Below are 21,146 nucleotides of genomic sequence, written 5' to 3' on the forward strand. Positions count from 1 at the left end.
CCTTAATGAAACTGGTGCAACTGTGGGTGTAGACCAGCCCTTATTGTCTCACTGGGACTTCAAAACATATAAAATCTTACTCTCAACATGCTCTTTCTTTACAAGGTGCCATTTCACCTCAGTACTTTACTATAGATTCAATTCCATGGAGTCTTAATCAGATTCTTAATTTTCATGTTCAAAAATATCACGCCTATAGGCCATTCTTAGACAAAAACTATGCTTAGATGGACTTAAAGTTGAGAGTACATCAGTAATTTATAGGGTAACAGGATATTGTAATTGTTCTAAAATCAAGAATTGCAAACCTGGGAAATTCAGTTAAGGTTACAATTAAAAGAAATCCAAACATGTTAAAGTACAGAAATGCACGGTTAAGGTACCCACATAACCTTAACGTTGTCCTGTAGTGACACCATACAATAACAATATGATCAGAATTAAGGCATATTAGTGGCCGTGGTCCCAGAATAGATTAAATTGATTTTTAAAGTCAGATTGTTTTTCCCATTCCCCTCATGTATAGTATCACTACATATGGAGGATGTACTGGACATGCTGGACTTTTATATATATAACGTTGGATCCCTGTCTTCAGTGAAAAATAGAACTCAACCTTAATTATGGAGTCGGGCCAGCACCTCCATACAACTAATATACAAATGGCCTCTCTCCTCTGTCTTTGTCCTCCAAGGATTCTGCAGCAGTGTGTAAACACAGTGAACCTGGTCCTGAAATCTTTCCACAATCTTTGTTTGGCAAAACTCCCATTGAGTTCTGTGGAAGTTATGCTTGAGTAAGAACAGCAGGGTTTGGCCAGTTCTTTCTAGAGTGTTATCAGTTGTACTTGGATTTTCATTTCTTATTAATCTCAGAGACTCATTTAAACTCCATTTACTAAATGTAGGCTTGTGGGTGGAGGGTGGTGGTGCTTTTACTGGTGACCTATTAACAAACAACATACCATTAACACAGAGTGAGAGATTAAAGATTCATAAATACATTTTACATCTACAATTCAATCTCTAGGGGATGTGATAACATTCATCTCAAGGGAAATTTTGGGATTAATGCAATTAATTATGGTTAAAGCAGGTTTAGGAACTGTATGACCAGCCAATTTTTTTAATGGATTTTCTAATGACCCCACATGTTCTAAGGCTGTTGGATATTTATAGAGAAAATTGCAGAAAAACAATGGTCCAGATCATGTAACAATGTGCCCCAGATCTGTGCATGGAGAGGCCCCTCCACACTTGTCCATGTAAGTAAGAATATGTGGGTCATGTTTATGGTAATCTACTCCCTTCCCTCAGAGCTTGCAGAGGGACCCTGGTCTGGAACCTCATGTCTAGTGAGGAAGAGGGTGGAGGGGAAAACTAGAGGATACATATTTTCCTCCTTCTTGGCCATAAGCAGTACATCTACTGGGAAATGGATGTGACTTTCAATCATTTTGATTTGTTTTAAACCTTGTCTTACCTACAATATCTTTTTATTAGGCCAAATTGAGCTCTTAGTTACATAGATGCAACTTCCACTGCAGATAATGGTCCAATGATTAAGCATGGGACTGAGAATCAGCCATCCGGGGCACTATGCCCAACTCTTCCACCAACTCATTATGTGACCTTGGGCAAGTAACTTATTCTTCGTGTTATGACATTGAATCAGGCTAATACAAGAAATTTCAAAATTCTTGTCTAGAAAAGAGTGATGCAACATTATGGTGACTTGCCAGTATATTGTGAGAACAGTGGTAAAGACAAGGCAACATGGAAGCCTGGATAGATTATACCAGGCCTTGTTGAGGCTAAAAGAGCATTAGTTGAAATGATAATGAGATCCCCAAGGACTGTAACTAAGTCATAGAATGTATAGAATCACCTAAACTCTCTCCTTTTTGACATTTTTGGGGAACAGTTTCTGGGGCAGTGCTTAGATACCGGGTCAACAGGCACTCTGGAAGTACCTAAAGAGAGAGGGAAGTCATTCTTACAATGCTTCTTCTGCTTCCTCAGCTTGGATTGTGGAAGAAAGTCTGACAAGACTAGATCACGGGGAAAAGGACAAATCATGTTACTTCATCCTAATGCACCTTGTTGAGGGCAATAATACATTCTGGTTTCCGGCAAAAAAATGGAGAACCTTTCCAGGTGTGCATCAAACACACAATATCAATTCAACTCCCACTGGATTCCAAGCCTCTTGTTGAGGTCTTTAATGTTCCAAATGACTAAAAAACTGGCAGCCAAAATAGATGTGTCCACATTGAAGCTGGCATGTGAAAAAGGGCAGGGGAGAGGGAAAAAAATGCTGGGGTTCCAGTTAGAAACCCAAGGTGCAATGAACAATCGAGACATGCCTGATACTGACTTAGCCAGGAAGAAGCATTGGTGAACCTCAGAACCCAGTATCCTTAGACTTCTGTTTTCAAAACCAAGAAGTCATCCTCCTTTCCCATTTCTCACTCCCTCTGCATCCTTCTGTCCGCATTCCTTTAATACTTGCGTAGAGAGCCCTCTGATTACAAGGAGGTTAACTAGAACTCTGATCAAAAAGAGACATGTTAGTAAAACACTTAAGCAAAAGGTTCATGAATAAAGAGACTCTGAATAAACAGAAGAGTAAAAGAAATTTAGAGGGTTGATTAAAATACTGTCAAAAGTATTGATTAAAAGGGCTGTTAAGCGATTAAAAAAATTAATCACAATTAATTGCGTTGTTAAACAACAATAGAATACCATTTATTTTAAATATTTTTGGATGTTTACTACATTTTCAGATATAGTAATTTCAATTACAACACAGAATACAAAGTGTACATTGCTCACTTTATATTTATTTTTTATTACAAATATTTGCACTGTAAAAAAAATTATATTTTTCAATTCACCTCATACAAGTGCAATCTCTTTATCATGAAAATTGAACTTACAAATTTTGAATAATGTAAAAAAACCCTGCATTTGAAAGTAAAACAATGTAAAATTTTAGTGCCTACAGGTCCACTCAGTCCTTGTGCTTGGTCAGCCAATCACTCAGAAAAACAAGGTTGGTTACAATTTGCAGGAGATAATGCTGCCTGCTTCTAGTTTACAATGTCACCTGAAAGTGAGAACGGGTGTTCACATGGCACCATTGTAGCAAGATATTTACGTGCCAGATGCACTAAAGATTCATATGTCCCTTCATGCTTCAACCACCATTCTAGAAGACATGCTTCCATGACGGTGATAGGCTTTGCTCAATAATGATCCAAAGCAGAGCAGACTGACGGATGTTCATTTTCATCATATGAGTCAGATGCCACCAGCAGAATGTTGATTTTCTTTTTTGGTGGTTCGGGTTCTGTAGTTTCTGCATCAGAGTGTTGCTCTTTTAAGACTTCTGAATGCTTGCTCCACACTTCGTCCCTCTCAGATTTTGGACAGCACTTCAGATTCTTAAACCTTGAGTCGAGTGCTATAACTATTTTTAGAAATCTCACATTGGTACCTTCTTTGCGTTTTGTCAAATCTGTTGTGAAAGCGTTCTTAAAACAAACATGTGCTGGGTCATCATCTGAGACTGCTATAACATGAAATATATGCAGAATGACGGTAAAACAGAGCAGGAAACATACAATTCTCCACCAAGGAGTTCAGTCATAAATTTAATTGATGCATTATATTTTTAACAAGCATCATCAGCATGGAAGCATGTCCTCTGGGGCATACGAATGTTTAGCATATCTGGCGTGTACATACCTTGCAATGCCAGCTACAAAAGTGCCATGCGAACGCCTGTTCTCACTTTCAGGTGCCATTGTAAATAAGAAGCAGGCAGCAGTATCTCCTGTCATTGTAAACAAACTTGTTTGTCTTAGCGATTAGCAGAATAAGACATAGGACTGAGTGGACTTGTAGGCTATAAAATTTTACAGTTTTGTTTTTGAGTGCAGTTATGTAACCCTAAAAAATAATAATCTGCATTTGTAAGTTACACTTTCACAATAAAGAGCTTGCACTTCAGTACTAGTTTGAGGTGAATTGAAAAATGCTATTTCTTTTGTTTATCATTTTTACAGTGCATATATCCGTAATAAAAATAATAATATAAAGTGAGCACTGTGCACTTTGTATTCTGTGATGTAAATGAAATCAATATTGAAAATGTAGAAAAACATCCAAAGATATTTAATAAATTTCAATTGGCATTCTATTGTTATAAATGCGATCAATTGCGATTAATTTTTTAAATCATGATTAAGTTTTTTGAGTTAATCGTGTGAGTTAACTGTGATTAATTGATAGCCCTATAAAATACATAAAAGTTTTTTTAATCTGTCTCAAAGTTTTTGTCTTCAGCGTTCCTCAAGTGCTTACAGAGATGGGCTCAGATCCCTTCAGAATACTATAATCCAACAACAACAAATTATATATAATTGCTTATTATTGAGGGATTTTTTTAAAAAAAGGAAAAATATCTTCAAGTTCCATCCTTTATAGTGAATTACAACAGTATCTCTGCTTCCTCACCTTAAAATGAGATGATTGCCACCATTGTAAACTGCTGTTAATGGATGAAAAGTTTTATGTTTTAGTAAGGCTTTTGACACTCTCTCATATGAGTTTTCCTATCTTGTTTATGACAAATATAATCTAAAGTACCCAACTATAAGATGGATGCACAACTAGTTGAAAAACCATACTCAGAGAATAGTTATCAGTGATTCACAGTTAAGCTGGAAGGGCATATCAAGTGGGATCCCACAGGGATCTGTCCTGCTTCTGAATCTATTCAATGTCTTCATAAATGATTTTGATAATGGCATAGAAAGGACACTTATAAAATTTGCAGATGATACCAAGCTAGGAGGGGTTACAAGTGTTTCAGAGAACAGGATTAGAATTCAAAATGATCTTGAAAAACTAGAAAAAATAGTCTGAAATAAACAGGATTAAATTCAATAAGAACAAATGCAAAGTACTACATTTAGGAATGAATAATCAACTGCACAAATACAAAATGGGAAATGACTGCCTAAGAAGGAGTACTGTAGAAAAGGCTCTGGAGGTTATAATGGATCAGAAACTAAATATGAATCAACAATGCAATAAGGTTGCAAAAAAAATGAACATCATTCTGGGACATATTGGCAGTAATGTTGTAAGCAACACACAAGAAGTAATTCTTCCACTCTACTCAGGACTGATAAGGCCTCAGGTGGAATACTGTGTCCAGTTCTGGCACCATACTTCCAGAAAGATATGACAAACTGGAGAAAGTCCAGCAGAGAGCAACACAAATTATTATAGGCCTAGAAAACATGACCTATGAGAAAAGATTGAAAAAATGGGTTTGTTTAGACTGGAGAAGAGAAGATTAAGGAGGAACATGATAACTGTCTTCAAGAACGTAAAAGGTTTTTATAGAAAGGAAGGTGATAAATTGTTCTCCTTAACCACTGAGGACAGGACAAGAAGTAATGGGCTTAAATTGCAGCAAAGGAGATTTAGGTTAACCATTAGGAAAAAGTTAGACCAGGGGTCGGCAACCTGTGGCATGCAAGCCAATTTTTAGTGGCACTCTGCTGCCAGCCAGGGTGTTGGCTGCCGGCCCCACTCAGCCCGCTGCCTGGCTGGCTGAACAGAACCCTCGGCCAGCAGCGGGCTGAGTGGGGCCGTCAGCCGGGACTCCAGCTGGCAGGAGCTGGCAGATGGAAGGGGTCCCAGCGGCCGGCCCCACTCAGCCTGCTGCTGGCCTGAGAGACCGGCCGCTGGTCCTGTTCAGCCCACAGCCTGTCTGGGGTTCCGGCCACCGGCCCCACTGAGCCTGCTGCCAGCTTGGGATACTAGCCGCTGGCCCCGCTCACCTCACTGCACTATTATTTACTTTATATACAATAGTTTAGTTATATAATATAGACTTATAGAGAGAGACCTTCTAAAAACATAAAAATGTATTACTGGCACGCAAAACCTAAAATTACAGTGAATAAATGAAGACTTGGCACTCCACTTCTGAAAGGTTTCTGACCCCTGGGTTAGACAAACACTGTCAGGGGTGGTCTAGATCAGTGCTTCCCAAAGTCAGGCTGCTGCTTGTGCAGGGAAAGCCCCTGGCGGTCCTGGCCAGTTTGTTTACCTGCCGTGTCCGCAGGTTTGGCTGATTGCGGCTCCCACTGGCCGCAGTTCACCATCCCAGGCCAATGGGGGCTGCGGGAAGGGTGACCAGCACATCCCTCAGCCTGCACCGCTTCCTGCAGCCCCCATTGGCCTGGGATGGCGAACCGCGGCCAGTGGGAGGCACGATCGGCTGAACCTTTGGACGCGGCAGGTAAACAAACCAGCCCGGACCGCGAGGGGCTTTCCCTGCACAAGCGACAGACCGGCTTTAAGAAGCACTGGTCTAGATCAGTGGCTCTCAATCTTTCCAGACTACTTTATCCCTTTCAGGAGTTTGATTTGTCTTGCATGCTCCCAAGTTTCACCTCACTTGAAAACTACTTGCTTACAAAATCAGACATAGAAATGCAAAAGTGTCAGAGCACCCTCTTACTGAAAGATTACTTACTTTCTCATTTTTACCATATAATTATAAAATAAATAAACTGGAATATAAATATTGTACTTACATTTCAGTGTATAGAGCAGTATAAACAAATAACTGTCTGTATGAAATTTTTGTTTGTGCTGACTTCACTAGCGCTTTTTTTGTACCCTGTTGTAAAACTAGGCAAATATCTAGATCATGGGTCAGCAACCCTTCAGAAGTGGTGTGCCGAGTCTTCATTTATTCACTCTAATTTAAGGTCTTGTGTGCCAGTAATACATTTTTACCTTTTTAGAAGGTCTCTTTCTAGAAGTCTATAATATATAACTAAACTATTGTTGTATGTAAAGTAAATAAGATTTCAAAATGTTTAGAAGCTTCATTTAAAATTAAATTAAAATGCAGAGCCCCCGGACCAGTGGCCAGGACCCGGGCAGTGTGAGTGCCACTGAAAATCAGCTCGCATGCCACCTTCGGCACACGTGCCATAGGTTGCCTACCCCTGATCTAAATGAGTTGATGTACCTCCAGAAGACTTCTGCATAACCCCAGGGGTATGCGTACCCCTTGTTGAGAACCACTGGTCTAGATAATATAGAGTCCTGCCTCAGTGCAGGCATTAGACTAGATGACCTATCAAGGTCCCTTCAAATCCTATAGTTCTATGATTTCTATGTACGTGCTGACTATTATTATAGAAAGCAGAATTTGGCTTATTCGTTACTACTGTACACTAGCAAAACTACTTAAATAATATCTCCCCACTGGCTTTAATATTTTCCTTCTCCCTTGGTGAACTAACTCTGTATCTGGCGTTACTTAGATCTCAGCTTACAAATCTTCTGATTAGCATAGAGAGTACCTCTCACTCATCACTTAGATCAGACACTAGTTTTACATCTCCCTCCTTTTAGACTGCAGAGGACTGTTTTCCTGTAGCTCCACATGTTTGAAGAAGTGCTATGTCAAGGTTATCCCTGCCTCTCCACCAAGTTATCAATCTCTTTGTAATTTCTTCCTGTTCCCTATGAAAAACTAGCTATTTCAATAAAAGAGACGCTACCTTTATATCTTGCTACAAATGCTTCTCTCTAGTTCTATTTTGCTTTACACCTTCCTCACTCATTTCACAGTTATATACCCTTTGAATTGCCCTCTGTGATATCCAATACTTGCACTGTTGACCATCACTCGCTTATTCATTGCTTGTTGGCTCAGCTGGGCAGTCACACAATTAAGCCTTTGTTATGCTTTCAGACAGGCTGCAAGTCACAATACTGAAGCAGCACAAGGACTGCTTCCTCTGTTGGTATTCTTCTTCCATCATATCTAGAAAGATACAGTCCTAAATAAATGACATATATATATATATATATATATACACATGAAGTGCAAATGTAATAATAATCCCTATTACAACACTGATTTATCTGGCTGCACAATGAAATGCTTTTTCTAGTGAACCAACTTGCACGTGCCATACTCCAACTGAACACTCATGCTCTGAAGAGGTCAATCAGTACTGCTTTTAGTTTTTCAAGTTGGTCAACTGGGGAAAGACAGTTTGTTTACTTTGCACATTTCACCTGAGTTCAGGTTTCCTGAGCAAAGCCTTAGATGGTGGCAGGTGGTGTTTAATGAGTTAGGGTTTTCAGTTAAATTCCTCACTCCATTCCTTTCTTTGGCCAAACCAGATGTAATTCAATCGTCTCACAATTACTAAGCAATAAGAACACCACATAAATCATGGTTGAGGAGGTGGAAAGGTACGAGAATGCACACATCAATGCTCTCAGTCTGAATTGTCAAAGTTCAATTTAATATGCAGAATAACCACAACTGGCACGTGGGTTATTGATTATACCTATAACTCAGTTAGTCCCTAGTGCTGGAAACACCTACAAATGTAATTTACACATGTGGAGTCATATTTAACTCAATGGGATTATTCACATGCCTGTACAGTTACTCATGGGTGCAAATGTTTGCAGGATCAAAGCCTAGTTGAGTGACTATTATACAACAAAGTGAATGTTAAAACAGAATAAATCTCCATTAATCATAATTATTGACTCCTATGGGCCAAATCCTCAGCTGCTGTAATGAGATATAGCTCCACTGAAGTCAGTGGAATCAAGTCCCCTTACACCAGCTGAAAATCTGTCTCAAAGAGCTGGTCGTTGGACAAAACACAGGAAATCAAGGGACTTGCAGTCTAAGCCAGTGGCTCTCTACCTTTTCAGACTACTGTACTTGTCAGGAGTTTGATTATCTTGTATACTTCAGGTTTCACCTCACTTAAAACTATGTGCTTACAAAATCAGACATAAAAATACAAAAGTGTCACAGCATGCTCTTACTGAAAGATTGCCCACTTTCTCATTTGTACCACATAATTATAAAATAAATCAATTGGAATATAAATATTTGTACTTAAATTTCAGTGTGTGGTATATAGAGCAGTATAAACAAATCATTGTCTTTATGAAATTTTTGTTTGCACTGACCTCTCTAGTACTTTTCATATAGCTTGTTTTAAAACTAGGCAAATATCTAGATGAGTTGATGTATGCCCTGGAAGACCTCTGCATACACCCAGGGGTACACATACCTGTGGTTGAGAACCCCTGATCTAAGCTATATATTATTTATAGTTTATTTCACTTGAAGTTAAAATGAGGCTTCCAGACCCTGTGATGGTGAAATTAAATGTATCTCTTGTAGTAGAAAATAAGAAAAACTTTATTTGGGAGTTTGCTTGAGAGAAAAGTGTCTCAGTGGAAGTAGAGTAGCTGGATTGATTATGGGAGGATTAGACAGTCACAGTGGGAGTAGATGAGTATATAGTTTGTCACAGGCAGGGGAGCAGAAAAACCTCATGCATATCTTGTTTTACCATGTCTCATATCCTAAAGGTTTCAGAACTATGTAACCATGGAGTATCTACATAATTCAATCAATCATTTTACTGTATTCTCCATGGACCTTCATTGAAATAGTTTTGCTAACTAAATTTCACTTAGTACTAGCCTAAAAGTGGCCCTTAATAGTGTCAGATAAAGCTTGTGTTAAAGCAATGTTGCCACTGTTTCTTCATGTCATAGAGTGAAATAGATATTAAAAAAAATAATACAGCTATTGCAAACTGATGTGTACCAACTTTCAACTGATCTTTGAAATAGTTAAAATATATTAAGAATATAAGACCAGCCATACTGGGTCATACCCATGGTCCATTTTGTCCAGTATCCTGTCTCCCAACAGTGGCCAATGCAAGAAGCTTCAAAGGGAATGCATAGAACAGGGCAATTATGAAGTGATCTACCCCTATCACCCATCTAGCATCAGGCAATCAGAGGCTTAGACACAAACAGAGCATGGGGTTGCATCCCTGATCATCTTGGTTAAAACCATTGATGGAACTACTCTCCATGAACTTTTTTGAACCTGCATATAGTTTAGGCCTTCACAACATCCCCCAGCAATGAGTTCCACAGGTTGACTGTGTGTTGGGTGAAGTAATAGTAAATATCATTTACCCAATTATGACCAAATGCCCATTTACCCAGCTTGTTTGCTTATTTTCATATGGAGCTGGAGATTCACAGATTAGAACAGCACATTAGATGGCCATACATTAGATGCCACTGCATTTATCAGAGTACTCAAAGAGCTTCTTTAAGATCAGTTATGGCTAGAAAGGAAAATATGTAAACATGGAATAGCATCTTTTTACTGAAACAAAACAGTTTTCTGTCTCTGTTTTGCTCATATCTGCTTATTTTTGTGGCAAAAAATAACTCTTTACTCCTGTTAACAATGCAGAGCCAATATAGCTACAAGAGAATGAGCTACATTTTATTGCAGCAAAGAGTTCTGTGGAACCTTATAGACTAACAAACGTATTGGAGCATGAGCTTTCGTGGGTGAATACCCACTTGGTCGGATGCTGCATTTGTTAGAACTCTTTGCTGCTTTTACAGATCCAGACTAACACGGCTACCCCTCTGATATTCTACATTTTATTCTGGCTCATGCATTATCAACAGAATTGTTAACTTAAGTTTAGTTGCAAAATCTTTATTACTGGTTATTCACAAACCTGAAAGAAGAGGGTTTGACTGTCAGATCCCAGGATGAGTTTGAGGAACAAAACCTTTAAGACTGGGCAGATCTGATATGGAGTCAGACACAAGCACCAATTTTGCCCCTGTTTAAAGTCCCTTTTCAGGGCAGAACCACACTTTAATAATAACAGAACAGATAAGCCATATATACTGAGGTGGAAAGATTTAAACAACTTACTGTGTTCCTTTCCAAGGAAGGTGGATCAAGAGAAGGTTGTATTGGTCTCTGGGGTCAGACAGTTTTTGGAGTCTCTTCTTTACAGATATATGACTAACCTATAACTCAAAATGTTATTCATTTTCCTTCCTGTTCATGTGTCATAAAAAGATGTGGCATCAAATACATTGTCATGTGGATCATTGTATATTATAGATGTTCCAGTTCCTGTTACATTCCTTTGTAAGAGTATGATTTATTTCTTTAAGCACTCTCCCATCTTAAAATGTCAGCTGTTTCCTGCACTTATACACAAAAGTGTTTAACTTCCCAAAGGTACTGAACTTCAGGAAAAATTTTGACTGTATACACTACACATTTGCCAATGACTTTTTGAAAGGTATTCAACTCCACCCATTCTCCTCAGCTCTTCAGCATAACTCTATTTTATGAGTGCTTTGCACTAAGGTCATTAAGAAGATCAAAAGGATGCATGACTATGAAAAACAAAGAACACAAACTGAATTTTCTAAAGATTTATTCTTACTCAAGGAGCAGCTTTGATTCTCAAGGGTTACCACTTGTGGCACACGGGATACTTGTTGAGAATAGGGAAATGGGATTTAAAGGCTAACTTTCAGCTGTCTCCACCAGCTGAATATTGCAGCCTTTTCTAAATAACATCTTTCCAAATAATTCAACCATTAAAGGATTTTTGCTAAATTGGGGAAACACTATTTTTACTTTAGTGGATTCAAGACTAATTACTTCAGAACAAAACTATACTGCACTACGCCAGATGGATATCCCATAAAGTGCTATCAATAAACTACACAAAATTCTCCAATAAAAAAAGTCTTCTTAATGTCACTGTTTTTCTTTTAAAAAAAGATTAACTAAGTTATCATGAAGGCATGTACTGTCCATCTGGAAGAGATCAACTAAGTATTAGTACAGTCTGATCATTTGACTATCCATAAGACTCCCCCACTATGGAGGACCCTATACAAAGAAAGACCTGTGGTGCCCCAGTGTAACTCCCTGAATATATCTTAATCAAACTTTAAAATCCCAGTTCTTTGCCTGCCTCTGATGCCATTGCCTTGGTGAGGAGGTAACTCCCTTCATTTGCTTGTAAGGCTTTGAATCAGCTCCTACGTGGATGCATCAAAACATTATAAAGGGAAAAGGTAACAGCAAGGAAATATATTCAACATCTTAAACAACAACCAGCTAAGACAACAGCTAAAGTGTGACAAAGGAGAACCACCTAAAATGATAGCTGTGCAATATATATTCAGAGAAGGACAACAAGAAATGAAAGAGTACTATTAGTGGGATGGTAGTTGGTGCATCAAGAAGAGCGTGAATACGGGTACTGGAATGAGTGGGGTCCTCTCCACCCACACAGGGGCCTAAGGTCAGCACTGCTGATAGATAGCAGCACATTCGTGACTTTTATCAGCTCATAAAAGCAACCACAATCTTTTCAGGACTGAGTCATTTTTTTAAAAAAAGAAACATGTAACCGTGATGTATTCTATTATGACAGTGTAACGTATTAAATACAATTATAAACATATTCAAGTGTGGTTCTACTCTAAAAGGTGGCATTGTCTTTGAGTGATTTCATCCAAATTAAATGTGCTCACATTACAAGTAAAAATATGATTTATTTTACCTGCCAGCCTTGCAAGTTAATATAATACAAAGTAAGTGTTATACCAACACGACATGACTCCTCTAAGAAACTGTAATTGTTGTTATGTGCAACACTGCTTCAGTACAATGTTACTGCTCCTATGGTTTTCTGAGACAGTGTTTAAAGTAAAATAGTTCCTTCACTATCAATTGCCTTAAAGCTGGGCACACTATGTACTTGAAAGAAGAACTTGATACAGTTCATTATTATACCTCACTCCACTGTGATACATTAAAATAAAAAAATAAAACAAGTATAGAGTTTAAAACTATGTAACAAAAGACTAGATTTGTAAAGGTAATTAGGTGTCTAAAGATTCAGAGAGGTATGTAGGCCTCTCCCTGCATCTTTAGGTACCTAAATACCTTTACAAATCTGGCCCAACCTTCCAATAGTAATTATAATAATTTAATAAAATAAAAGCTTTTATTATATATTTAGAAAGGTAGTTAGTTTAGCTGCCCTCTGTAGCTACCTGTGGAATATAATTCAAAATGCATCTCCAGTTGCCTTGTTTGGGTCTTCAGTTACTTAGGTCTGGTGTATACCTAAAATTTACATTGACCTAGCTACCTCGCTTGGTGGTGTGAAAAAATTCAGACATGTGAGATGGGTAGTGAATCCAAACTAAGCCCCAGTGTAGACACCACTAGGGCAATGGAAGAATTCTTCCACCAGCCTAGCTACTAGGGTAGGCCTGGTCTACACTAGGCGTTTAAATCGGTTTTACGAGTGTAAAACCGATTTAACGCCACAACCGTCCACACTAGGAGGCACCTTATATCAATTTTAATGGCTCTTTAAATCGGTTTCTGTACTCCTGCCCGACGAGAGGAGTAGCGCTAATATCGGTATTAACATATCGGAATAGGGTTAGTGTGGCCACAATCGACGGTATTGGCCTCCGGGAGCTATCCCACAGTGCACCACTGACCGCTCTGGACAGCATTCTCAACTCGGATGCACTGGCCAGGTAGACAGGAAAAGCCCCGCGAACTTTTGAAATTCATTTCCTGCTTCGACAGCGTGGAGAGCTCATCATCACAGGTGACCACGCACAGCTCATCAGCACAGTTAACAATGCAGTCTCCTGAGAATCGAAAAAGAGCCCCAGCATGGACCGCTCGGGAGGTACTGGATCTGATCGCTATATGGGGAGAGGATTCAGTGCTAACAGAACTGCGTTCCAAAAGACGAAATGAAAAAGTATTTGAAAGAATTTCTAAGGCTATGACTGCTAAAGGCCACAGCAGGGACTCCGTGCAGTGCAGAGTGAAAGTTAAGGAGCTCAGACAAGCCTACCAGAAAACCAAAGAAGCAAATGGAAGGTCCGGGCAGGTCGAAAAACATGCCGCTTCTATGATGAGCTGCATGCAATTTTAGGGGCTGCGCACAAGTACCCCACCCTGACCGTGGATTCCGAGGTGGGGTTGTAATCTCTGCCATGTCTGAGGATTATGCAGACGGGAAGATGAAGAGGAAGAAGAAGAGGAAGACCTCGCAGAGAGAGCACACAGCACTCCGTGACCCCCAGCAGCCAGGAGCTTTTATCACCCTGACGGAATTACCCTGCTCCCAGCCCTCACAAGCAACTATTGCAGAGAATGACGCCCTGGAAGGGAGCTCTGGTGAGTGTACCTTTGCAAATAGCAAACAGTGTTTTTTAAGCAAGCCTTTTTTAATGATTGATTTGCCCTGAGGACTTGGGATGCATTCGCAGACAGTATAGTTACTTAGAAAAGTTTGTTAACATGTCCGGGGATTGAGAGGAAATCCTCCAGGGACATCTCGATGAAGCGCTCCTGTAGGTACTCCAGAAGCCTTTGCAGAAGGTTTCTGGGCAAGGCATCCTTGTTCTGCCCACCGTGGTAGGACACTTTACCATGCCATGCATGTAGCAAGTAATCAGGTATCATTGCGGCAAAGCATCGCAGCGTATGGTCCCAGGGACTGCTGGCATTCAAGAAGCATCCGCTCTTTATCTTGTTCTGTTATCCTCAGCAAAGTGATATCGTTCAGGATAACCTGGTTAAAAATCAGGAATTTAAGTAAGGGGGGTGGCCATTTTTCTACTGGGTTCGTGGAATGCAGCAGCTTAAAAAAAACACTTTCCTGCACGTAGCGAAGCGGGGGGAGGGGAGGGGTGAAATGCCGATGATCTTTTCTGTTTGGTCACCGGCGAGGCGATCTTCCCCAAGCTACCGGACAAGCAGTGGGTGGGGAGGGGAAGGTTGTTGATTAGCAGGGAGCTAGCGTGGTATTAGCCATGCGTTGGGGGGGGAGGGGTAAATCACTGAGACAGTGGCTTACCATGGCCGCATGCAAGCTGAATCCTGATGCCTGGACCTGTGTCTGTGAGATCTGTAACCCCAGAGATGCAAGCAGTCACTATTAAGATGAAAATGCGACCTTGTAGGGAAATCACATGTGCTATGTAAGGTGAATAGTGCTTTTCACTGTGAAAGAGTATAACCATTGTTCTGTAAAATGTATCTTTCTAAATATTTATCTCCCTCATGCAGCTGCAAATTTTTCAAGCATCCCTCCTCCATCCCAAAGGCTAGCACAGATAAGGCGGAGGAAAAAGAAGACGCGAGATGAGATGTTCTCAGATATTATGGAAGTTACACGCAATGAAAGAGCTCATCTGAATGAGTGGAAGGACGTGGTTTCAAATTACAGGAAAGAGGCCAGTGAACGTGAGGACAGGAGGGATGAACGTGAGGACAGGAGGGACAACCGAGATGAGAGGTGGCGGCAGGAAGACCGGCAGGAAAATCAGCGGTGGCGGCAGGAAGATCAGCGGTGGCGGGATGCAACTCTGGGGCTGCTGCGTGATCAAACTGACATGCTCCGGCGTCTTGTGGAGCTTCAGGAACGGCAGCAGGATCACAGAGTGCCGCTGCAGCCCCTGTATAACCACCCTCCCCTCACCATGTTCCTTAGCCTCCTCACCCAGACGTGTAAGAACGCGTGGGGAGGCTCTGCACCCGCCCACTCCACCCCGTGGACAGCCCAACCAGAAGGATGCCGTTACTCTGAATTTTTTTAATGGCCTTCTCCATCCCTCCTTTCCTCCTCCCAAAGCACAGCCTTACTTCTCTCCCTCTTTTTATAATGAAAAATAAAGAATTCATGCTTTTAAATGAGAGTGACTTTATTTGCATAAGTAAGCTGTACTCGAAGGGGAGGGGAGTTGCTTACAGGGACTGAGTCAATCAAGGGGTTGGGTGTTCATCAACAAACACAGCAGTCACACTGTACCCTGGCCATTGATGAAGCTCGTTTTCAAAGCTTCTCTGATGCGCACCGCTTCCTGGTGTGCTCTTCTAATCTCCCTGGTGTCTGGCTGCGCGTAATCAGCGGCCAGGTGATTTGCCTCAGCCTCCCACCCCGCCATAAAGGTCTCCCCTTACTCTCACAGAGATTGTGGAGAATACAGCAAGCAGCAATAACATAGGGGACATTGGTTTGGCTGAGGTCTGAGCGAGTCAGTAATGTGCGCCAGCGAGCCTTTAAACGGCCAAATGCACATTCCACCACCATTCTGCACTTGCTCAGCCTGTAATTGAACAGATCCTGACCACTGTCCAGGCTGCCTGTGTATGGCTTCATGAGCCATGGCATCAAGGGGTAGGCTGGGTCCCCCAGGATAACGACAGGCATTTCAACATCCCCAACTGTTATTTTCTGGTCTGGGAAGTAAGTCCCTTGCTGCAGCCGTTTAAACAGAGTAGTGCTTCTGAATACGAAAGGCGTCATGAACCCTCCTGGCCATCCCGCGTGGATGTTTGTGAAACGTCCCTTGTGATCCACCAGTGCTTGCAGCACCATTGAAAAGTACCCTTCCGGTTTACGTACTGGGTGCCCTGGTGCTGCGGTGCCAAGATAGGGATATGGGTTCCATCTATCGCCCCACAGTTAGGGAATCCCATTGCAGCAAAGCCATCCACTATGGCCTGCACGTTTCCCAGAGTCACAACCTTCGTAGCAGCAGCTTAGTGATTGCTTTGGCTACTTGCATCACAGCAGCCCCCACAGTAGATTTTCCAACTCCAAATTGATTCCCGACTGACCGGTAGCTGTCTGGTGTTGCAAGCTTCCACAGGGCTATCGCCACTCGCTTCTCTACTGTGAGGGCTGCTCTCATCTTGGTATTATGGCGTTTCAGGGCAGGGGCAAGCAAGTCACAAAGTTCCATGAAAGTGCCCTTACGCATGCGAAAGTTTCGCAGCCACTGGGAATCGTCCCACACCTGCAACACAATGCGGTCCCACCAGTCAGTGCTTGTTTCCCGGGCCCAAAATCGGCGTTCAATGGATAGAATCTGCCCCATTACCATCAGGATCTCCAAAGCGCCGGGCCCGCGGTTTGAGATAATTCTGTGTCCACGTCCTCATCACTGTCATCGCCGCTGCCGTATCCGCCTCTTACTCGCCTCGGTTCGAAGGTCCTGGTTCAGCATATACTGCACGAGTGCGCGAGCTGTTTAAAACATCCACGATTGCGGTATGGAGCTGAGCAGGGTCCATGCTTGCTGTGCTATGGCGTCTGCACGGTTCACCAAGCAAAAAGGGCGCGAAACGGTTGTCTGCCGCTGTCAGGGAGGGAGGGAGGGGTGAGGCTGTACCCAGAACCACCCGCGAAAATGATTTTTGCCCCATCAGGCACTGGGATCTCAACCCGGAAATGCCAAGGGGCGGGGGAGGCTGCGGGAACTATGGGATAGCTACGGAGTAGCTACCCACAGTGCAATGCTCCAGAAATCGACGCTAGCCTCGGACCGTGGACGCACACCACCGATTTAATGTGTTTAGTGTGGCCACGCACACTCGATTTTATAAAATCTGTTTTACAAAACCGGTTTATGCAAATTCGGAATAGTCCCGTAGTGTAGACGTACCCGTAGATTAACTACAGTGATGGGAAAAAACCCTTCCTTAGTTGTAACAAAATGTCTACACCACAGTGCTACAGTGGCACTGCTGCAGTGCCATAGCTGTGCCACCATAGTGTCTATAGTGAAGAAAAGCCATTAGATTGTAAACTCTTTGGGAGAGGAACAATCTGGTCCATATTTGCACAGCACCTAGCACAATGGTGTCCTGGTCCACGATTGGGACTCCTAGGTACTACTGCAATCCATATAAATAAATAACAAACTTCTACATCTATTCTGGATAAAAAAAAAGTCAAGAAGGCAACAAGGAAGTATAAAGTTAGTCTATGTTATCAGATGAAAAAATATTACATTTCCCAACATTGCCCACAGAGTGGGTGGGGGGAAGTTGGACAGATAATTTTAAATGAATTCCAATGATGAATTATTATTGTTTGGCTGTCTTCCCCACATCCTCCACCCCTCCATATTTGCATGCCAACAAACATTTTAAGATAACTTTGATCTGTTTGCTTGTTGAACTGACTGTTTAATAGAGTCTTTAAATAATCCAGGGACAATTGGAAGATTTAGGTTGCCAAAGATGACTTTGTATTAGGGATGTAAAAGTTTAACTGGCTGGTTTCTATTAATGATTAAACTTTGCCCAGGTTCCCGGCTGCCGGACTGCATGCCCAGAGACCTGGCTGCCAGCCCTGCACCTAGGGTCCTGGCTGCTGCCATGCCTGGGGCTCTGCTGCTGCCAGTGCCTGGCATCCTGACATGCCTGGCGTCCCAGCTGCTGCCCTGTGCAGAGCCCCAGGGGCGGGCTGGCAGCTAGGTCCTGTGGTACGGGGCCGGCAGTCAGGATTCTGGTGTGAGCAGCAGAGCCCCAGGTGTGGGGCCAGCAGCTTGGACCCTGAGCATGGGGGGCTGACAGCGGGGATCCCGGGTGTGCTGGGCACAGGGCTGGCAGCAGGGATTCCTGGACGTGGGGCTGGCACGCAGGATTCCAGGAGCGCTGGGATGACAGGTGCAAGGCCAGCAGCAGGGATCCCCGGGCATGGGGCAGGCAGCAGGGATCCCACCTTAAAGGTCGGGGTGCTACAGCACCCCCTGCACCACTTAGTTCCCCAGATAAATGTTTAACTGTGTAACCAATAGAATTTTAATCGGTTACACATTATTGTTTTTACATGTTATTTACATCCCTACTTTGTATAAATATTTTATATTCTAAACCGCTTGCCATATAGGTCCCAACCTTGCAATCACTTATAATTGTGAGCTATCCTACTGCATAAATGTTGGCAGGATCATTGCTTTAATCAATAAGTTATCTTTACTGATGATATCATTAAGAAAATACAGTTTAATTGTTATTTTAAAAATGTGATATTGGTTGCATTTGAAATACCAGTCCTTAATGAATCACAGTACTAGACTAAAGAGACATAGGGAGTATTTTTTAATTTTAAAAAATCAGAAGTTTCAAAGTGTCAGAACTAGATAAGCGGTAGGATGATTATAGGAACCAATGTTACTATTAAAACAAACAACAACATTTACATTCACAGCCACCTAAGCTTCATTACATCATGGAAAGTAATATGACTGGTATATTTAAAGGCGTATTGTCAGGTGAAATAGGGTCGCAAATTTAGATATTGTAAAAACAGTGTTTAACAAAGCCTAGGGCTAATGAAAACGAGAGAATGTTTCCATGAAATTAAAGCAGTTTACAGTGGAAACAGCTTTCCTTACACAAACAAACAAGTCCCCTGCCAGATACCAAAGGCAACTTGAAAATCAAGCTAGAGACAATCACCCCTTACACCCCCTCTGTCAAAACCCCAAACACCACCGAACCCTCCCCTAAATCCAAGACCCACCTCTGCTGTCAATCACCAGTGAACCACAGCCCTCCACCCCCTCCCTCACCCTAAGTCTACAACCATCCAGGGATGCTGGAACAATTTGGGGGGGGGGGCAGGGGGTTGAAAGCCATTGAACCAAACTAACAACAGGGAGTCCAGTGGCACCTTAAAGCCTAACAGATGTATTTGGGCATAAGCTTTCATGGGTAAAAAACCTCACTTCTTCAGATGCATGGAGTGAAAGTTACAGATGCAGGCATTATATGACACATGAAGAGAAGGGAGTTACCTCACAAGTGGAGAACCAGTGTTGACAGGGCCAATTTGATCAGGGTGGACATAGTCCACTCCCAATAATATATGAGGAGGTGTCAATTTCAGGAGAGGCAAAGCTCCTTTTGTAATGAGCCAGCCACTCCCAGTCCCTTTTCAAGCCCAAATTAATGGTGTTAAATTTGCAAATCCATTTTGGTTCTGCTGGTTCTCTTTGAAATATGTTTCTGAAGTTTTTTTGTTTGAGAATAGTTACTTTTAAATCTGTTATAGAATGTCCAAACTGTAAACCCTGCATATGATGGAAACCACTTCAAGCCAGAGTCAGGGGTGGTTCTAGGATTTGCGCCACCCCAAGCAGGGCGATACTCCGCGGGGGGCGCTCTGGCAGTCGCCGGTCCCGCGGCTCCCGTGGACCTCCCGCAGACGTGCCTGCGGAGGGTCCACTGGTCCCACGACTCCGGTGGACCTCCCGCAGGCACGCCTGCGGATGCTCCACCGGAGCTGCGGGACCAGCGGACCCTCCGCAGGCATGCCTGTGGGAGGTCCACCGGAGCTGCCTGCCGCCCTCCCGCAGGACGCCGCCCCAAGCGTGCGCTTGGCGCGCTGGGGTCTGGAGCCGGCCCTGGCCAGAGTGCAGCAAAACCCCCAGTTCCTGCACCTAAGCAGGACCGGCTTTACGCCGATTCCACTGATTCCCCTGAATCAGGCCCTGCCCCTAAGAGGGCCCCACGCCCAAGACCCGGTACAGCGTACTGGCAAGAGCCGTACCGGGGTTGGCCGGCTTCCCCAGGGGGCACTTTAAAGGGCCTGAGGCTCCCAGCAGGGGCTGGAGCCCCAGGACCTTTAAATTGCCACCAGAGCCCCACTGCTGGAGCCCTGGGGTAGGGCTGTGGGGCTCTGGGGGCTATTTAGAAAGTCCGGGGCTCCCGTTGCTTCTACCGCCCCAGCCCTTTAAATAGCCTCTGGAGCCCCACCGCTTCCCCAGGGCTCCCTTGGCTATTTAAAGGGCTGGGGCGGTAGAAGCAGGACTTTTAAAAATTCCTCCTGGGAAAATACGGATGTATGGTAACCCTATTGGTACAAAAAATACATGCTGTGGCACATCCCTTATATCAGAACTTTTTATAGGGAACCGGTTGCTAAGAAATGAAAGGCTTTTTTTTTTTACGGTTTTTTTTTTTAAGTCATCCCTGCCGGGGCCCAGCTGAAAATGTTCAAACTGGGTCCTGCACTTCCTAAAGCCGGCCCTGCACCTAAGCCTCCATCCTCAACCACCCCAGGCCCCCACACCTCCATCATTCCAGCCTTGCCCTCGAGTCTGCCACGGCTCCCGAACCTCCCACCACCGCACAATCACAGCTCCCTCCCCATCCCCTTCCAAAAAACCGCGCTCTATGGTTCCCCTAGCTCCCTAGACTGTCACCTTACCGCCTCTTCATCTTCACTTCCGGCCGGTCTAGCCGCCCTGTGCACTCCTCTCCCTGGCCAGCCCGCCGGGGCGGGGAGTTGGGGATTCCCCTCGCGCGGCGGAGAGCGTTGGGGGTGGGGGCAGGGGGCCTGGCTTTAGTTCGCGCTGAGCCGCGAACGCCTA

General features: G+C 43.0%; 2 protein-coding genes across 2 annotated transcripts in view; one reads left to right on the forward strand and one right to left on the reverse strand.

Annotated features, from left to right (window-relative positions):
- The window catches only part of METRNL (meteorin like, glial cell differentiation regulator), a 62,241-nt gene extending 41,138 nt beyond the window's left edge, over positions 1–21,103 (reverse strand). Inside the window, exon 1 of the mRNA XM_039501358.1 lies at positions 20,984–21,103. Coding sequence (XP_039357292.1) covers positions 20,984–20,994 — 11 coding nt within the window. The 5' untranslated portion in view covers positions 20,995–21,103. The remainder of the gene's footprint in view (positions 1–20,983) is intronic.
- Positions 21,050–21,146, forward strand: part of B3GNTL1 (UDP-GlcNAc:betaGal beta-1,3-N-acetylglucosaminyltransferase like 1) — a 340,624-nt gene continuing 340,527 nt past the window's right edge. The window contains exon 1 of the mRNA XM_039501348.1: positions 21,050–21,097. The gene's annotated coding sequence lies outside the window, so the exon portion shown is untranslated. The remainder of the gene's footprint in view (positions 21,098–21,146) is intronic.

This window comes from Mauremys reevesii, linkage group 15, assembly GCF_016161935.1.
Source record: "Mauremys reevesii isolate NIE-2019 linkage group 15, ASM1616193v1, whole genome shotgun sequence".
In the NCBI taxonomy this organism is placed as follows: Eukaryota; Metazoa; Chordata; order Testudines; family Geoemydidae; genus Mauremys; species Mauremys reevesii.